This window comes from Sorex araneus, chromosome 11 (assembly GCF_027595985.1).
Source record: "Sorex araneus isolate mSorAra2 chromosome 11, mSorAra2.pri, whole genome shotgun sequence".
Lineage (NCBI taxonomy): Eukaryota > Metazoa > Chordata > Mammalia > Eulipotyphla > Soricidae > Sorex > Sorex araneus.
In genome coordinates this window covers 50,887,863-50,905,759 of record NC_073312.1, presented here as the reverse complement: position 1 = coordinate 50,905,759, position 17,897 = coordinate 50,887,863, and the positions used below count along the sequence as shown (strand labels likewise).

Here is a 17,897-nt window from a genome sequence, read left to right as displayed (position 1 = left end):
AAAATCAGATCACTCCAGGAAATGTGTTCTAAAAATTTTGTCACCAACAGTCACCAGCATAAATTAAAATAGCAAATGTTATTCAATTGTGAAAGAACCTGAAAATCAGTGAAACCTGAAAACCAAAAATCAGTATTAGGTAAAGATAACTGTCCTTGCCCCAAGGGTAAAGATAAGAATAGATTGTCCTCTGTTTATTCTTCCCCTAATTATTTTGTTTCAGTTTTTAGGAATGGAGTGAGTCTCAGGGAACCAGCCCTTGAGGAGATTCAACTGTTGATTCTGGTACCCACTGGTCTAGAACTCACCCTTCCTAAAAATGTGTCTCTCCATTCACTTTCTCTAAAATAACGGGTTCTTATGACTGACTGTGAAGACAAGATGTGATTTCCTTTTGTAGACATGAGTTCACACGTCATTCCAACCTGGTGACTTGTTGACATAAAGCTCTTTCTCAGCCCATCTTTGTCTCTCATTTGATTGGTCCTTGAGTCACAGTGAGTCCTTCATAGTTACAAATTTCATAAGTGTTTCAGGAGTGGAGTCTACTGCGGCAAGCTGTCTTGGATCAGAAAACTTTGGGGTAAGCCCTTCGGTAAGCAGAACTCTTTTTGTCCTCGGAATTGTCTTGTTCCTTCTCTTTCCCAGTCCAACACTAGCTACCTTTCATGCCACTCTATGAGTCTAAGAAATAGTGGTAGGTAAGTCAATCTTCCATGTGTGGAACTATTTCTGCTTGTATAAATGGGATAAACACTGCTTTGGGTACATGCTGTCAAAATTCCATTCCTCTATGTCTGGGCTTCATGTTCCTGTAGATAAGAAAATTCACAAAACTCTAAGAGCAGGAAGAGGATGTGTGAATTGATTCATCTGTCTATGTGTGTTCACTTCTGTGTCTATTCTTTACAAGATGAAAGGGTACTTTAAGAAAAGGGAATTCTCGGGGCTGGAGTGATAGCACAGCAGGTAGGGCGTTTGCCTTGCACGTGGCCGACCCGGGTTCGATTCCCAGCATCCCATATGGTCCCCTGAGCGCCGCCAGGAGTGATTCCTGAGTGCAAAGCCAGGAATAATCCCTGTGCATCGCCAGGTGTGACCCAAAAAAGACAAAAAAAAAAGAAAAGAAAAGAAAAGGGAATTCTGATCTAAAAGATACTTCAAGAGCCAGGAGACAGCATAGTGGTTCGGGTGTATACCTGGCAGGCTACTGATTCTTGGCACCACCTGTTCCCCCAAATATTTCCAGATGCTTCCCTGGAGACCTTCAAAACCCTCCATGTATGGTCCAGGTATGGTCCTGGAGGCTCCCAGCAGCAATTGGGTGGCCTGGGTATCCCCTGAACTGTAGACCTAAACAGTATTGCATTCTTGGGTTCTTGCACTGAACTGATGACTCAGATGGTCAAAAATTGCCATTGTAGGTCCCAGACCACCTGAGCATCACTTGGGATTCCTCTACCCCACCTATATAAAAGGTATTTCATCACTTGGTGAGAACTTTGAAAGCTAAGTTAGAGTCTGAAGTAGTAATCAACCTGTTTATACTTGGCTTAACTAGTTAAAAAATAGGACAGACTAGAGTTTCCTGGAAACTCGAAATAAGATAGGCTGAATCATTGCTGGAAACCAGAGAAATATGTGAGTTCTCCTACCAACCCTATGACCTCAGTGACTTTCTGAGAGGCCAGCTCGCTGTGAGCCATATTTATGTGCACGGTTTGGTCTGGATATGCGTTATGTGCTGCAATTTTCAGGTTTGTCCATGAATTCATGGAGAGGTTTCAGTTTTTATCTCTTGCTTCTTAGCTTTATGTATTATGGGATCCAGGCTTTTTCTATTTTGTTAACAAGACGAAGAGGCAAACATTGCAAAATTATTAGGAGTTCTGAAAATTGTTCTAAGTTCGAAATATCCAAATCTTAGCAAAAATTATTCATTTATGTTGGTTCTTTCATTCTGTCCTGACTATGTGGTGACTGAGTTTTGGATCTTTTCAATTAAGTTGAAGATTTCTAAACTGGTTACTGGACCATGAAAAACTTTAAAGAATGATCAATTTAAACTTCTTTTTTGGCTTTTTGGGTTACACCCAGCAATGCTATGGGGTTACTGCTGTCTCTGTACTCAGGAATTATTCTTGGAGGTGCTTGGGGAACTATATGGGATGCCAGGGATCGAACTGGGGTCGGCCGAGTGCGAGGCAAACACCCTAACTCTCTGTACTATCGCTCCAGCCCCGAACTTAAACTTCTTATTGGGAAAAAATTGAATAGATTTTTAAAAAAGTAAAGACATAACAAAAAATATGACTAGCAAAGCAATATTTTAAAGATCTAAGAGTGTATCTTAACCAACATTATGGCTTTTGCTGTAACACCAAAATGCTTTTAAAATTTTAGTGCTCACCAGGGAGTCTGATTTTTTTATGTACATTTATTTGTTTTTTAGTTCAAAAAACATTATTTAGACTCCATGATTCTCAATACTGATAATGGCAAGATTTCATGTATAAAACATTCCAGCAACACACCCTCCACTAGTGTGACCTTCCACTGTGTCCCACTGCTCACTCCATCTCTCCCCTCCACCCCCAATCCGCAGCCCCCTTAAAGTAATGCTCTTCCTACTAAAGATCAGTTTTCAGTTTCTGTTGCCATTTGCACTTGTTATTTCCTTACTATGTTACTTTTTATTTCAAATAGGAGACAACATCACTCTGTGTCTATGGTCTCCTTTTACTAACTTTGCTCAGCATGATACTCACTAAATCAACCCCTATGGCAGCATATTGCAAGATGTAGCAAGCTAGAAATTCAGCTTATTTTCCTCTGCTTATTTACTTGCAAGAAATGTCTGAGACTACATATAAGTACTTAATCTCCTATTTAAAAACCCTTCATGATTAGCCTCATGTAGAATCACCTACAATTAATTCACTGTATCATTATATCACTGTCATCCTGTTGTTCATCGATTTTCTTGAGTGGGCGCCAGTAACATCCCCATTAGTTCCTGTCGCTTGCTAGTGTAGTCCCATGGAGTATTGGGGGCTCTTTCAGGATCAGGGAATGAGGACTGTCATTGTTACTGCTTTGGTATATTGAGTATGCCACGGATAGCTTGCCAGGCTCTGCGATGTGGTACAGTTAATTAAATTGATTAATTTAATTATTAGTTATAAGTTATAAATGAATCCTATAGTTATTTGTGCATTAGTGCTCAGCAAACAGAAATAATTCTAAGGCCACAGAAATCACTCATAGTCACTTTCAATAATCTCTTTCCTTTGTTTTTGTAAACATTTGTGCAATTTTTCTATGTACATAGCTTTGTGAGTAGACCAAACTACAGTATTCCACATTATAAAATTTCACAAAATATGTTTTCTCAGGGACTGGAGAGATAGTAAATCAGGTAAGATACTTGCCTTGCATGTGGCTGATATGGGTTGATTCCTCCAGGAATAATTCTACAGCACCACTAGGTATGATCCCAAAATTAAAAAGAAAAAAAAACTAAAAAATTACTTCCTCTCCCCAATTCTACAGTATTTCTGAAGGAAAAAGAAAAGATATAAAACCAAACATTTCAACGGTGTGAATAGAATTTACCAAAAGTCAAACATGGCATAAAGGAGGAAATGTTTGGAGGAGGCAAATATTTCGTGTAAAATTTCTGAAGTTGTGAAGATAGACTAGAAATATCTTACATGAAAATGACATAAAAGCCATGACAAAGAAAGCAAGAAAACAAATTCCAAACTGACCAGGTAAAGAATGAAGTCCCAACTCTTCTATTAGCATTTGTGAGCAACTTTGAGGAAACTTCTGTCTCACACGCAGAACTCTCTCCCTCTCTAGTGACTGAGCGACTCTGAATCTTTATTTCTAACTAGTTTAAGGATCTTTCTTCCTTCCTTCCTTCCTTCCTTCCTTCCTTCCTTCCTTCCTTCCTTCCTTCCTTCCTTCCTTCCTTCCTTCCTTCCTTCCTTCCTTCCTTCCTTCCTTCCTTCCTTCCTTCCTTCCTTCCTTCCTTCCTTTCTTTCTTTCTTTCTTTCTTTCTTTCTTTCTTTCTTTCTTTCTTTCTTTCTTTCTTTCTTTCTTTCTTTCTTTCTTTCTCCAGCTGAGCTCAGGCCTTACTCCTAGTTCTGCACTTAGGGATCATTTCAGTGATACCCAAGAGCCATATGGAAAGTGGGGACCAAACCTGGTTGTCAGCATGGAAGGCAAGTCGTCAACTCGCTGTACTATTATGTGGCTTCAAATTATTCTTTCTTTAGAATATAATTTAATGTATATTTACATCACTGTCACTGTATCACTGTCATCCCGTTGCTCATTGATTTGCTCAAGTGGGCACCGATAGCACAGTGGGTAGGGCATTGCCTTGCACGCAGACAACCTGGGTTCGATTCCTCTGCCCCTCTCAGAGAGCCTGGCAAGCTACCGAGAGTATCTCGCCCGCTTGGCAGAGCCTGGCAAGTTACCTGTGGCATATTCTATATGCCAAAAGCAGTAACAACAAGTCTCACAATGGAGACATTATTGGTGTCCGCTTGAGCAAATCGATAGCAGCGGGACGACAGTGTGGTGCAGTCCTACAGTTGTAATGAAAAGTTAAATATAACATATTTTGTTCATCTTGGGAGTCATATTCTGTGGAGCTTGAGGACTTTTCCCAGCTCTGTATTTGAGAATCACTTCTGGCAATGCTTGGGGAACCAACTGGCTCTGGTTATAAAACTTGGGCCCCCTGCATACAAAGCATACATTCAGCCCATTGCATCTTATCTCTTGTCCAATGTGATATGTTATCTTAATTCTATCCCTTCCACATGAAAGAAATAAAAACTATCAATTATATGCTGATTGATTTTCCTCCAGGATGGAGTTGTGCTACAGATCAATTATTTATTTCGGGCGGAGAGTGACTCTCAATAGTTCAAGCAGAAAGTGTTTTATATGTGAAAGTAGATGCTTTTCACAAATTATGAAATGACGACTAGGAATGTCATTTACTAGAAATAGGTCACTTATAGGAAATAATATAGAAGTTCAAGAATAAAATGACAGAATGATGAAATAACTAAGATAGAAGTGTAGGAGGCTTCACTCTCCGTTCCCACATTCAAGAATCAATGTTCTCACTGCTTTCAGGAACAAAAACAGCTATGGGAGAGCCCTGGAGTCCACTGAAGAAACTTCAGTAACTAAATGAGAACAAAACCCTGATCATAACCACAAAAACTGAAGGAAGGCAGGTTCACTTTTACATGTGCCCCCCAAACACCCCAGTCTGCATTACACAAGATGCAAGTCCCCAGCTAAAAAGAGTCCCTCCTCATCAGAAAAGTAAGAGCAGGGCTCATCTATAGTACAGTTGGGGTTTTCCTGTTAGTTGGTTGGTATTTTGTGGAACAACAGGTTAAGTGAATACAAAGCAAGGGGCCAAAGAGAAAAGACAGTGGACAGGACACTTGCTTTACACATGGCTGGCCAGAGTTCAATCCCCAGCACATCATATGGTCTCCCAAGCCCACTGTTAGTGATCTCTGAATGCAGAGCCAGAAGTAAGCCCTGAGCATTGCTAGGTGTGACCCCTCTAAGAAATTTTTTTGTGAGTTTTCACTATAGTCACAGTGTAAAGCAACGTAAGATCTTCATAAAATTATGTTTTATCCTATTTATTATTAGTGACAGTAAGTAAGTAAGGCCTTAAAATTCATAGCTTCTAAAAGAAAAACTAGTTATATATATAATTTTAAGTGTCAAATTCCACATAGACTGAGATCAGGGAAGAATCAATATTTTTATTTCTAATCTTTAAGGCAACCATAAAATAGATTACTGAAAATCAAACAGGATCTGATTTGTTAACTTGAAAAGAAAACAAAGATAGCTATGTTTTAGAATTTGTAGATAAAGGTCTGTGGGTTACTGGCAATTCTTCTAGTTAGTTTAATTAGTCTTGAATAGACACTTTTAAGTCTAGAGTCAAGAACATTGATCTCACCTTTAGATTCAACAAATCTCACCCTCAGCCTACTTTTCTATCTCCCCATATACCACTACTTAAAGAAGACAGATTTACAAGAGAACCTAGTACAATGAGGCCATAGAAGCAGTGAGGAATGAAATTGAGAAAATTTGGGTCAAGACACAAAGATATTAAGATAGCATTATGGAAAACTCTTTTGAAAGAGATGTCCTAACTAAGTTTATGAAGGGAGATTTAGAAAACTATTGTCTTTGGATTGCCATGTGATACCCAGATAAGGATGCACAGATTCATTAATATCCTGCTAGCTTTAGACAACACTTTGTAGGTTATATTTCTTTTAACATGCATCATTATGTGTAATCACTGTAGTCAATTCATGACTTAGTCAGTAGGTATCATTTTTAATTTGTGAGTAGACCAGCTCAGGTAGGTTCATTTGACTAAGGATGAACAGTTGCAGAACAGAGGCACTAGAAATAGATTTCAGATTAAAGATGATTTTCTGGAGCACCTGTAAAAAAGCTGTTTTCTTTTGCAATATTCCAAGGATCACTGTCACTGTCACTGTCCTCCCATTGTTCATCGATTTGCTCTAGCAGGCACCAGTAACATCTCCATTGTGAGACTTGTTGTTACTGTTTTTGGCATATTGAATATGCCACGGCTAGCTTGCCAGGTTCTGCCATGAGGGCAAGATACTCTTGGTAGCTTGCCAGGCTCTCCGAGAGGGGTGGAAGAATCAAACCCGGGTTGGCCACATGCAAGGCAAACACCCTACCCACTGTGCTGTAAATAGAAATTTATTTTCTGGTACTTCTAGAGGCCAAGAGTTTGAGGTTGAATTATTAGCAGGCATGGTTTCTTCTGAGAGCTCCCTACCCTTAGCTTGCAGATGGTTATCTTCCTCCCTAATCTCCACATCATTTCCCCTCTGTCTCAGTATATGTTCAAATAACTTTATTTTGTATGGAGGAAATAAAGTAACTCATTTAATACCTATAACACTAAGCACTTATTAAGTGAAAAATCTTATACCATGTTATGCAGTAATAAAAATTTGCATTACAATTAAACACAATTATTGAGTTAATAGGACATTTGGAGTTATTAAAGAATAATACAAAATAATACAAATGTATAATAAATATAATATAATGATATCTTTGTTAAAATGATTTTGGTTTTGATTTTTTTAATATTATCATTATTATTATATTTTTTTTCTTCTTTTTGGGTCACACTCAGCAATGCACAGGGGTTACTCCTGGCTCATGCACTCAGGAATTACTCCTGGTGGTGCTCAGGAAACCATGTGGGATGCTGGGAATCGAACCCGGGTTGGCTGTGTGCAAGGCAAATGCCGTACCCGCTGTGCTATTGCTCCAGCCCCAATTTAATTATTATTATTTAGGTCATATGTTTGTAACACTGTTTTGATGTACAGTTACCACACCTCAGCACCCTGTAAAGTGTATATGAGGCATTCACCAATGCCTGCCATTTCAAGTCCCTTTCTTCACACCTCTTTATTTGATATTCTCAATTCCATATTCCAGAGCTAAGATTTATTATTTGGTACTATCAGTGTCAGGGGTTGCCCCTAGCAATGCTCAGGGGACCATGTGTTGCAGGGGATTGAACTTGGGCCTCAATCTTGCCCTGAACTATATTCTTGAGACAATGTGAACAACTTCAGATTTTGAAGTATAAACCCGATATTAGTTCTCCAATATTTATGCCAGCGATTTAAATACTAACAAAATTATTTCTTTAAAAATATATTGTAAGGGGCCAGAATGATAGTTCAGGAGCTAGGGCACGTGCCTTGTGCACATGGCTGATTTGAGTTCAGTCCTCAGCATTCCATATGGTATCCCCAAGCACTGTGAGTAGTAATTACTGAGTTCAGGGCTGGCTGTACCCCCACCACCAAAAATACAAAACAAAACAAAACATAGTAAATAAACTAAATTGTAAATAATTGTCAGAGATGAAAACTTGATTTTCCGGGTTATTATTTTTCCTTATGTACTATAAAAGCTCATGGTTGTTATTTGAGTTCCACTATATCTTTTCACTGAACTCATTTGGCAACAAAATTACATTGTTTCTAATTAAATTCAATAATTGCAAATAAAAAACATGATACAACCCATACCTGCCGTATTCTAAAGGGCCTGGTCTGGTTTCTGATTATTATTAGCTGAATTATCAGCAAATCTATATACCCTGATCAAAGACCATTAAAAAATAACAAAAACACTAATCTTTGCTGATTACATTCACTTCAAAAGGTTATCTAACCATCCACTTTGAATTGTCTATGCTCTGCATTTTAAAAAATTAAGATGAGACCTTTTGCCATTTTGGGTCCCTTTATCTAAACCATACTACATAATTACTTCACTATGCCTTTTGTTCAACAGTTTTTATGTGTTTAAGCTATCAAGAATTAATTCTAATGTTCTTAAAACACTTTTAATCATCATAATTCCTTTGGCCAATATTTGTGACTGTTAAAAACTAAGTATAAGAACTTAATACTATGTGAACATACAATGTTTGATTGTTATGCTTGTTTTTTATGATTAGATGGCCTAGATATTAAGACTTCATGACTGTTTAATCAGTGGGTGAGTAATTCTGGCCATTGTTGGGTTTTCTCTATATAAGAAGTAAATGTAACATTGAACAGAATATAAAGGATTCATAGAAACATAATTCTAGCTGATCCCAAGAAGACTGTAAGTATTTCTAAGTAAAAATTAATATCTTTAATTTTTTAGATTTTAACCCAACCATTGCATTTTAGTTTTGTTTTTTGTTTTTGTTTTTGGTCGGGTAATGCTTAGGAGTCACTCCTGGTTTTGCACTCAGGAATTACTCCTTGTAGAACTTATGGGGTGCCTGGGAGAGAACCTGAGTCAGTTACATGCAAGGCAAGTGCCCCACCTGCTATACTATAGCTCCAGCCTTACCATTGCATTTTTAAGGACTTAAATTTTACATATTCATCTGCCTAGAATCTGTTGAAGAAAAAAAATGTTTAACTCCAAATCATTTGCGATTATTTTGGACAGCTTTATTAGGCCTATGCATTGGCATAATTGAGATGAACAGAGAAAAAATGATTATGTATCCTGAAGTTTATTGAATATGGAACCTATAATCTAATCAGTACGATAAGGTTATATATTTCTGTTATATGGGTATTATATAAATGTAGGAGTTATATCAGTGATAATAAACATGTGAGGAAAAGACAGAGTAAAGAAATGTTCAAATTTAAAAATGAATTGTGCTGGATTTACATGTAAGGGGATCTTTCAGACCTTCCTTTGGAATAATAAGATTGTTTCTCTCACTTCCAGGTACAGGGAAAGATGATGATTCCTTCCCCACCCGCACTCCCTATTTTCAGGCAAAGCATAATTGGGCAAAGCTTTAAAGCATTGTCTCTGGGCCTGCTACTCTCAATAACTTTCAACTAAAAATAATCAGCATATCACATTGACATATCCTGGAGCAGTCTGTTCTTTGCCTTAACCAGTCCTGCGAGGCGTTGATTTGGTAGCTAGAAAAAGCAGAAGCAGATTAACAATTGAGCAATAGCGATCTTTAAAGAGAAATCTGAAAGCAGATTTCATTAAAGATGGATAAACAGAAAATAATAAATCAAAGTACAATTTCCCATAACCTACCTAGCTATAAATTGATCCCTGGAAATTGATCTAAACTTTATTTATCTGATAAAAAATGTTAGTCTTTCCTTGAAAAAAATTGTTAGATACTGCTTGTCACATTTGACTTGCATCACAGTAATATGTTGTTGTTTTTTTGTTTTTTTACCAACTATCTTGCCTCAAAAATAATAGTACCCGCTGATAATAGAGATATCCAATTCCATGTTGCCTGACCGTTTAGATGGGTATGTTCATTTGCATTGCTGTCACATGAAAAAAAATCAGGGTTACACAGATAAGGTTAGTTTACTTGTAAACAAGTATCTGGTGTGTTTAAGGGTCTTTGATAATGTTAGCACCGGCATGCCTTCAATTTTCATATACTGCTGTTAATTTGTAAGAAGAGAAAATATTAAAAAAATTTTGATGTGGGGGCAAAATCTGTAGTGTGGTTTGGGCACTTATATACCTTTGTTTTTCCATCTTTGGTCTACTGAAGTACAATTTGAGATATTGGACAGTCTGATCAAAGGAACAGCTAAGATACACAGCAAATTCTAAAAGCGTGGCCTGTGAAACATTTAGAGACCTGGAAAAATTCTATAGTAAAATAATTTCTTAAATATATTAGGCAAGTTTTAAGACATCATTTTTGGACATAAACCACATTTGATTTAAATAATCTTGCCATATTGTCCAGGAAAAATTCAGTGATATATCTGAATGTATAAGAAACTATTTTATCTGTTGTTTTCATCCAAATTAATGCTAGCACTTAACCTTTTGAAGAGATTTTCCGGGGGCCTAAACAAATCCTCAGAAACAAGGCAGAAGCACATTCTTTATGCAGATATTTTATTATCCACATATCTTCCATGGATAATATACCAGGTACATTCAATAGCTGAACTAAAACATGTTCAGCTCCTTTGCAGTATCTAGATCAGTGTTTCCAAAGAGGGTGCTACTGTCCCCCAGGGAGGTTCTAGAACAATCTAGAGGTAGCGATAGCAACTGTGGGAACAACTGGGGACACTTTCTGTTTGGTCTCTTAAAAAAGTAGATCTCCAGGGGGAGTTGAGTGGAGTTTTTGCTTGTTTATTTCTGGAGAAAAAAAAAAGTTGATTTATAAATCAAAATGAGGGTTGGTTACTGGGGTTGGTAAGCTGACAAAAGGCAATGTTTGACTTGTTGAGAAAAAGAGATTAAAGATTAAACATGATTTGAAAGATCTTGTAATGAAACTTAAAGAGAGAGAAATAGAGAGAGAGAGAGAGAGCACTTATGCTCTCTCCAGTAGTCTTTTCATAAAATGACCCATAACTGAGGAAAGAGTTTATAATATGAGAAGATGATGTGGTTTTTGTTTTTGTTTTTGGGTTTTTTCTTTTGTTTGTTTTGTTTTTGGGTCACACCTGGCAATGCACAGGGGTTACTCCTGGTTCTGCACTCAGGAATTACCCCTGGGGACCGGATGCTGGGAACTGAACCCGGGTTGGCCACGTGCAAGGCAAATGCCCTACCTGCTGTGCTATTGCTCCAGCCCTGATGTGTGCTTTTTTTTATAAAGTATATATGAAAGTTTTAAAGAAAAGGGGTATAGGTGAAAGACAAACATTATTTCAAAAAGAGTAATTTCATGTCTTCTATTAGGAGTATGCAAGTTTTGTTTGTTTATTTGTTAAGAGTCAAATTGCAATGCTTCTGGCCATTGAAATCTAGTTTCTTGAGAAATTTTTCCCAGTGTCATTTTATATATAAAAACTTATATTATTCTATATGCCCTGGTGGTTGAGGATGGCTAATAGAATTTTATGGCTAATTCTATGGTTAATAGAATTTTAATGAGTCTTCCCAAAAGTTTTGCAAGTTAGTTAGTCTAGTTAGAATATAATTTCCAATATGGAAAGAACAGGATATGTATTTTGAATTTTTTAAAGTATTGTCAGATATCTTTTTACTAACTTTGTAAAATACTTACCTTCTTAAGAACAGCATTTAAATGACTATTTCACCCAACTTGCCTATAAGTATAAATTATCAAATTTTATCTGATAGGTGGAAATTATTATTATATTAGAATTTGGAGGGGGTATATTTGGGGGTGCTCACTCCTGGCTCTGTGCTCAGGGATTACTTCTGCAGGGAGGACCATGTGCAGTGTCAGGGATGGAACCCTGGTGAGATACATGAAAGACAACGGTCTTACTGCTGCACAATCTTTCTGGTCCCATAATAGTAGACATTTTAAGTTAAGTATAATTAATTATAACTGATAATGAACTGTAGTACTGTTGTCCTGTTGTTCATCCATTCACTCCAGCGGCCACTAGTAACGTCTCCATTGTGAGACATTGTTACATCGCTCCAATAACTGATAATATCTAAAAAAGTTAATTCTTAAAACGTTAGGCCACTACTCTTTGATTATGAAGTTTTTTACGTATCATAAAAATCTGTTAGTTATTCTTTTTCTGACTGATTTATTAAAGCTACTTAGATGTTGGGACTGGAGTGATAACAGAGTGGGTAGGGTCTTGCATGTGGCCGACTGGGGTTCGATTCCTCCGTCCCTCTTGGAGAGCCCGGCAAGCTACGGAGAGTATCCTGCCCGCATAGCAGAGCCTGGTAAACTACCCATGGCATTATTCGATATGCCAAAAACAGTAACAAGTCTCACCATGGAGACGTTACTGGTGCCCGCTCGAGCAAATCGATGAACAAGGGGATGACAGTGCTACAGTGCTACGTAGATGTTGAAGAAGGGAATCCTTTGTCATAGAGTTGCAGATATTTTATGATGATTAAAATATTGGGGGGGTAGTGGAGCTATAGTACAGTGGGTATAATGCTTGATTTGCATGTTATGAACCCAGGCTCAATCCTTGGCATTCCATATGGTCCCCCAAGCCCACTAGAACTGATTCCTGAGTACTTTGCCAAGAGTAACCCCTGAGCATTGCTGAGTGTGGTCCAAAAAGCCCCCATATACATGCCTCTTAAAATAATTTATAAAAGCCCCCAATTTCTTTGGAAGGGTCACACTTGGCAGTTCTCAAAGCTTACTCTTGGCTATGTGCTTAGGGATCATCCTGTCTGGGCTCAGGGGACCATATGTAGCATGGAGGATCAAACCAGAGTCAGTTTCATGCAAGCACCCTACCCTCGGTGCTATCATTCTGGTCTCCCAAAATAGAAGTATTTGTGAAACGAATCATTTAAACAATAACTTTAATTTAGCCCTACTCTAAATTAGCATTTAATTTTTATCAATAGGATTGCTCGTCCTTCCTTCCTTCCTACTTTCTTTCTTTCTTTCTTTCTTTCTTTCTTTCTTTCTTTCTTTCTTTCTTTCTTTCTTTCTTTCTTTCTTTCTTTTTCTTTCTTCTTTCTTTCTTTCTTTCTTTCTTTCTTTCTTTCTTTCTTTCTTTCTTTCTTTCTTTCTTTCTTTCTTTCTTTCTTTCTTTCTTTCTTTCTTTCTTTCTTTTTTTCTTCCTTTCTTTCTTCCTTTCTTTCTTATGAATCACTGTGAAACAGACCATCACAAAACTATTTATGATTGGGTTTCAGTGATACAATGTTCCAACAGCCATCCCATCACCTCTCCACTTCTGTACATTTCCCACCACCAATGTCCCCAGTCTCCCTCCCCCTGTTCCCCATCCCCCATCCCATGTTGTGCCCCTGTGACAGGCATCTTTGTTTTTGCTCTCCCCTTCTGTGCATTATGTTTTGCAATTAAGTGGTGGCTTTGGGTTGTGAACATGACTGCCAGTGCTTCCAGAGGTAAAGGGAGGTGAGGGAGATGTAACCCGTCCCAATCCCGAGAGACCCTGGAGATTTCAATCATAAAACATGCATATCCAAATTTTCAGTAGATTAATATCTTGAAGAGGTCCATCCCAAGACAGTGGAGTGCTACCAGGTCCATGGTGCCAATTTTGGATTGTGGGAGCAAGCGGCTGCTGGGTTCTCTTCTTGGGTAGGCACCTGCTCTCCTCCAATGTACCCTGTTTGTACAGCCTTATGCCAGTCTGAGATTAATTGTGGCTTCTGGTCTCTTTCAAGATTTACTTATGGGTCTCTGAAGCAAGGTTGGTGGAAGAGCTTTCATGGGTGTGCTGGAGTTGATTTATGAGGGGACTGCCAGTGATTTCAAGCATACAGGGAAGTAGGGGGAGGTCCCCCATCCCAATTCTGAGGAAGTCTGGAGATTTCGTCACAAAACCTGCATATCCTAATTTTCAGCAGATTAGGATCTTGGTGCAGTCAGTCTAGGCATAGTGAGTGTGGCTGGGAGCATGAAGACAATTTCAGATTGTGGGAGCAAGCAGCTGCCAGGGATTCTGCTTGGTTGGGCACTGGCAAATTGGCTCCCCTCTGATGTACCTTTTTGTAAGACCTTGTGCGGGTCTGAGATAATTGCAGTTTCTGATCTCTTTGGAGATTTATTTATGGATCTCAGAAGAAAAGCCGATAAATGATCTTGTACGGCTGAGCTGGAGGTGGTTTGTGAGTATGGCTCCCATATACCTAACTTTTGGCAGTTTAATTTCTTGGGAAACTTGGTCCTGAGTTGGTGGAGTCTGGAAAGAGGCACAGCAATGATTTGGGGGTTCAGTAAGCCTGAGGGCATCATCAGGCTGCTGATGCATTTGACCTGTGGGTCCAGGTTGACATCCCGGCAGCACCATATCCTTTAAGCCCCAGTAATGTCAGCAGCAGTGGACCCAGGAGGGACCAGATCAGATCCAGAGTTGCTACAAAATACAGCTTGGGCACTCTGGGCAGGCTGCAGTCACCTGACCAGGCAGACAGAATGTGACCAGTGGGCACACACCCCGATCTTCTGTCTCCAGACACTATTTGGTGCTCTTGGAGGATTTCCACCATAACATGCTGCGGAAGATGCGGGAGGGTCTTTGTGGGGCTGCCCCTCTGGCAGTGAAGCAGGGGTCCCCATAATGGGGACCTAGAGTGACTCCTCAACTCCATGACCTCAATACCCGAACTCTGTGTGTTGTGTCAAGTCAGACCTGCAGAGCCGTGTTCAGACCACTTAAAACTTTGCAGTCACCCAGAGTGCCAAGAGCTGCCATACCACTGCCAGCTGGTGGTTATACACTGCCATCCTCATGTGTCTCACTCGGGTGGCGCTTTGCGGCGGGTGACCAGCCGGTTTCTTTATTGGTGCTTTCCCTCAGCCATAATATACAACGGACACCCACATTCACTCATGCAGAAATTTTGTGGCCCTATTGGCTGTTCAGAGCACTGAGAGCTGCCGTCCCTCCACGCTAGCTGCTGCACTGCCGCCACGGATTGCTGTTTCTTAAATATAAAATACAAGTAGGTTAAATTAGCAAGGTACTATAATGTTTTTCAAATCATATACCAAAAGTTAGGTATATGGGAGCCATGCTCACAAATCACCTCTAGCTCAGCCATACAATTGAAATAACAACATGCCATACAAGTTAAGCACTTATGGGAAAAGTATTATCCAATATTTTATCAATTTATAGTTGTTAAAGACAGCCTAAATTATTTTATTTAGGGAATATATAAGCAAAAATTTAGAAGAACAAAAATGTTTCTAAGATTATTGTCCTAACTATGATAGTTAATCAAGCATCGTAAGTCATGTAATTACTTCAAACTAATTACATCTGTTGGATGCTATTTCAATAATGTTAAAACTATCAAGAAAGGTTTGGATGAATGTTATATTGAGAAGGGCACTAAATAAATCATATACCCACAGAGTTCACCTGCCTCACCTCTTTCAGCTTCCTGAGCTCTCAAACTTAAATAGAAGGCATTAAAGGAATAAGATAATTTTTCTCAGATTCTTAATTAGGAGATTCTTAAATTTCTTTCATTATGACTTGAAAACCAAAACAAAAATGTTCTAAAAATAAATCTAGTAGTGTAAAAACATGTTAAGTTTTAAAATCTTCGTGCATGTCCCAGCTAATCGTTTATTATAATATAATCAAAACTAAGCATTTTCCTTTTTTTGCATGAAGGCAAAATTAGAACAAGATACAAGTATTGTGAAAGCATTATGGGTTAACCAAGGTATGGGTTATTCTTTTTCAGGCAAGACCAAAATGCGGTTGCTAATATTAGTGGCAAGTTTGATGTCTGTGTTTGGACCTACTCATGGTTATGTGGGACAACTAGCACCTAAAAACCCTGAAGCAACTATGAGTGTTGTAAGTTACTAGAGATAAAAACTTCTAAAACTATGAAATAATACCTTGACTTTTTAATTATGGGGGTTTAAGTTATTATATGACAAATTAAAAACAACAATGCCTACTTCCTGTAGGTCAGTCTAGCAGATAACTGAAACTCAAAGTTTCTCTTTTTTCTCATCAGGCCGAGATGATTGCTTATTGGGGCTATCCAAGTGAAGAATATAAAGTTGTGACTGAAGATGGTTATATCCTTGGGATCAACAGAATTCCTCATGGGAAGGAAAATTCAGAGACCTGCGGTATTATCTTTGTTCTTGACTTCCTTTATCTTCCTTTCTCTTTCCATGTCTGTCTGTCTTCATTTTTATGTCTCTTTTCTTGTCTTTACCCCTTGCTTGTCTTTTATTTTATTCTTTCAAAGAACTTAATGAGTTTTGCATAATTTAATGATGCAACACTGATTGAGGCACTATTGATATCTTTAGGGAGATAACTATCAATTCTATGAGACAGATTATCATGATAATAAGTAATAAGTGCACATCTAGAGCTATGCACAGAGTATTACCTTGGAAGTCCCTAATTCAACCTAGGAATATCAAGGAAAAATTTCCCTCAAAAATAATAAATGAACTGAGTCTAGAGGATTATGAAGAGCTAGACTGGATGTACAGAGAAAATAAGAAGGAAACAATTCCAGGTTCATTCCTTAAACCAACAAAGGTCATTTTTTTGATAATATTTAAAATTTGTCTTTTATGTATTATAGAAAATATTGAAGTTAAAAGAATAAAAATAATCAAGACAATCCAAAACTTTATCACACAGATTTCAATTAAATTATTATCACATAGAATTTCCTTAAAATATAATTATAATGTGCTTCTAAAGATAAACAGCATATAAGAGCTGCACAGTAAAAATTTACAATTTACTGCATTTTTTTCACATTAGAAACCATCATTATACTTAAAATAATATATTCAAAATTACTAAACACAACTAAGTAAGCATGTTTAATTCTTGCTTCTAAAGGTCTATGTTTATACCTTGATGTTTACTTACCTTAGAATAAAAAACCAGTTTATAAAGCTTTTAAATGAATTTCTTTTTAGGCACAAGGCCTGTCGTATTTCTGCAGCATGGAGTGCTTGCATCATCCTCAAATTGGGTTGCCAACCTTCCCAACAATAGCCTGGCCTTCATTCTAGCAGATGCTTGCTTTGATGTGTGGCTGGGGAACAGCAGGGGAAACACCTATGCCAGGAAAAACATCTACTATCCAACAGATTCAGAGGAGTTCTGGGCTTTCAGGTAAAAAACAATCAAATAAAACTCAACAAATGAAAATAAGCATTGCAGTTGAAAAGCATGGGCTTTTCAATATACATGAATATTCCAATTCAGTCATTTTATTTATTGTCTTTTGGAGCCACATTCAGTGATGCTAAGGGGTTATTCTGGCTCTGCCCTTAGAAATTATTCCTGTCTGTGCTTGGGGGAACCATCTGCAATGTCAGAGATTAAGAACAGATCGGCCATGTGCGAGGCAAACACCCTATCTGCTAGTACTATTGCTCCATCAGTCTTGTTTTATTTTATTACTCTCAGTGTAGGAAGAAAGGAATTTATTTTCTTATTCACATCTCATTCCTGTGGTCTTCCATTCACCTCATTCTAAGGGTAGCTTTTTCTCCAGTCTATGATCTCATAACCTATTATTAGAAAAATTCATGACTAAATGTTTTTCCAAGTTGAATGAGCAAAATGATACCACAAGGGAATCTGCTTTCAGCAGATTCTGAAAAGAACATCTTTATAGACTTGAGTGGATGTTAAAATCCATCTGGGGTTTAAGAACAGCAGGTGAGTCATCATCAAAAACAATGTAAAAGAAAAAAATGAAATTCAGTCACCATGAAGAAATTATCAGAGATTTTTATCAATGCACCTTTTGTACTTTGTTTCTGGAGATGACTAATATAAATGGAGAGAAGAAGAAAATTT

At 37.9% G+C, this 17,897-nt stretch overlaps 1 protein-coding gene across 2 annotated transcripts in view; it reads left to right on the top strand.

Moving 5' to 3' along the window:
* The first annotated feature begins 556 nt into the window (after positions 1-556).
* LOC101551558 (gastric triacylglycerol lipase) overlaps positions 557-17,897 on the top strand; it is a 30,717-nt gene continuing 13,376 nt past the window's right edge. Inside the window, exons 1-4 of one of the 2 annotated variants that reach the window (XM_055119461.1) lie at positions 557-595; positions 15,790-15,905; positions 16,072-16,189; positions 17,006-17,204. In XM_055119461.1, the coding sequence (XP_054975436.1) occupies positions 15,801-15,905; positions 16,072-16,189; positions 17,006-17,204 (422 nt within the window). In that variant the 5' untranslated portion in view covers positions 557-595; positions 15,790-15,800. Of the gene's footprint in view, positions 596-15,770; positions 15,906-16,071; positions 16,190-17,005; positions 17,205-17,897 lie in introns of those variants that run through there. The other variant, XM_004607623.2, reaches the window with a different exon arrangement.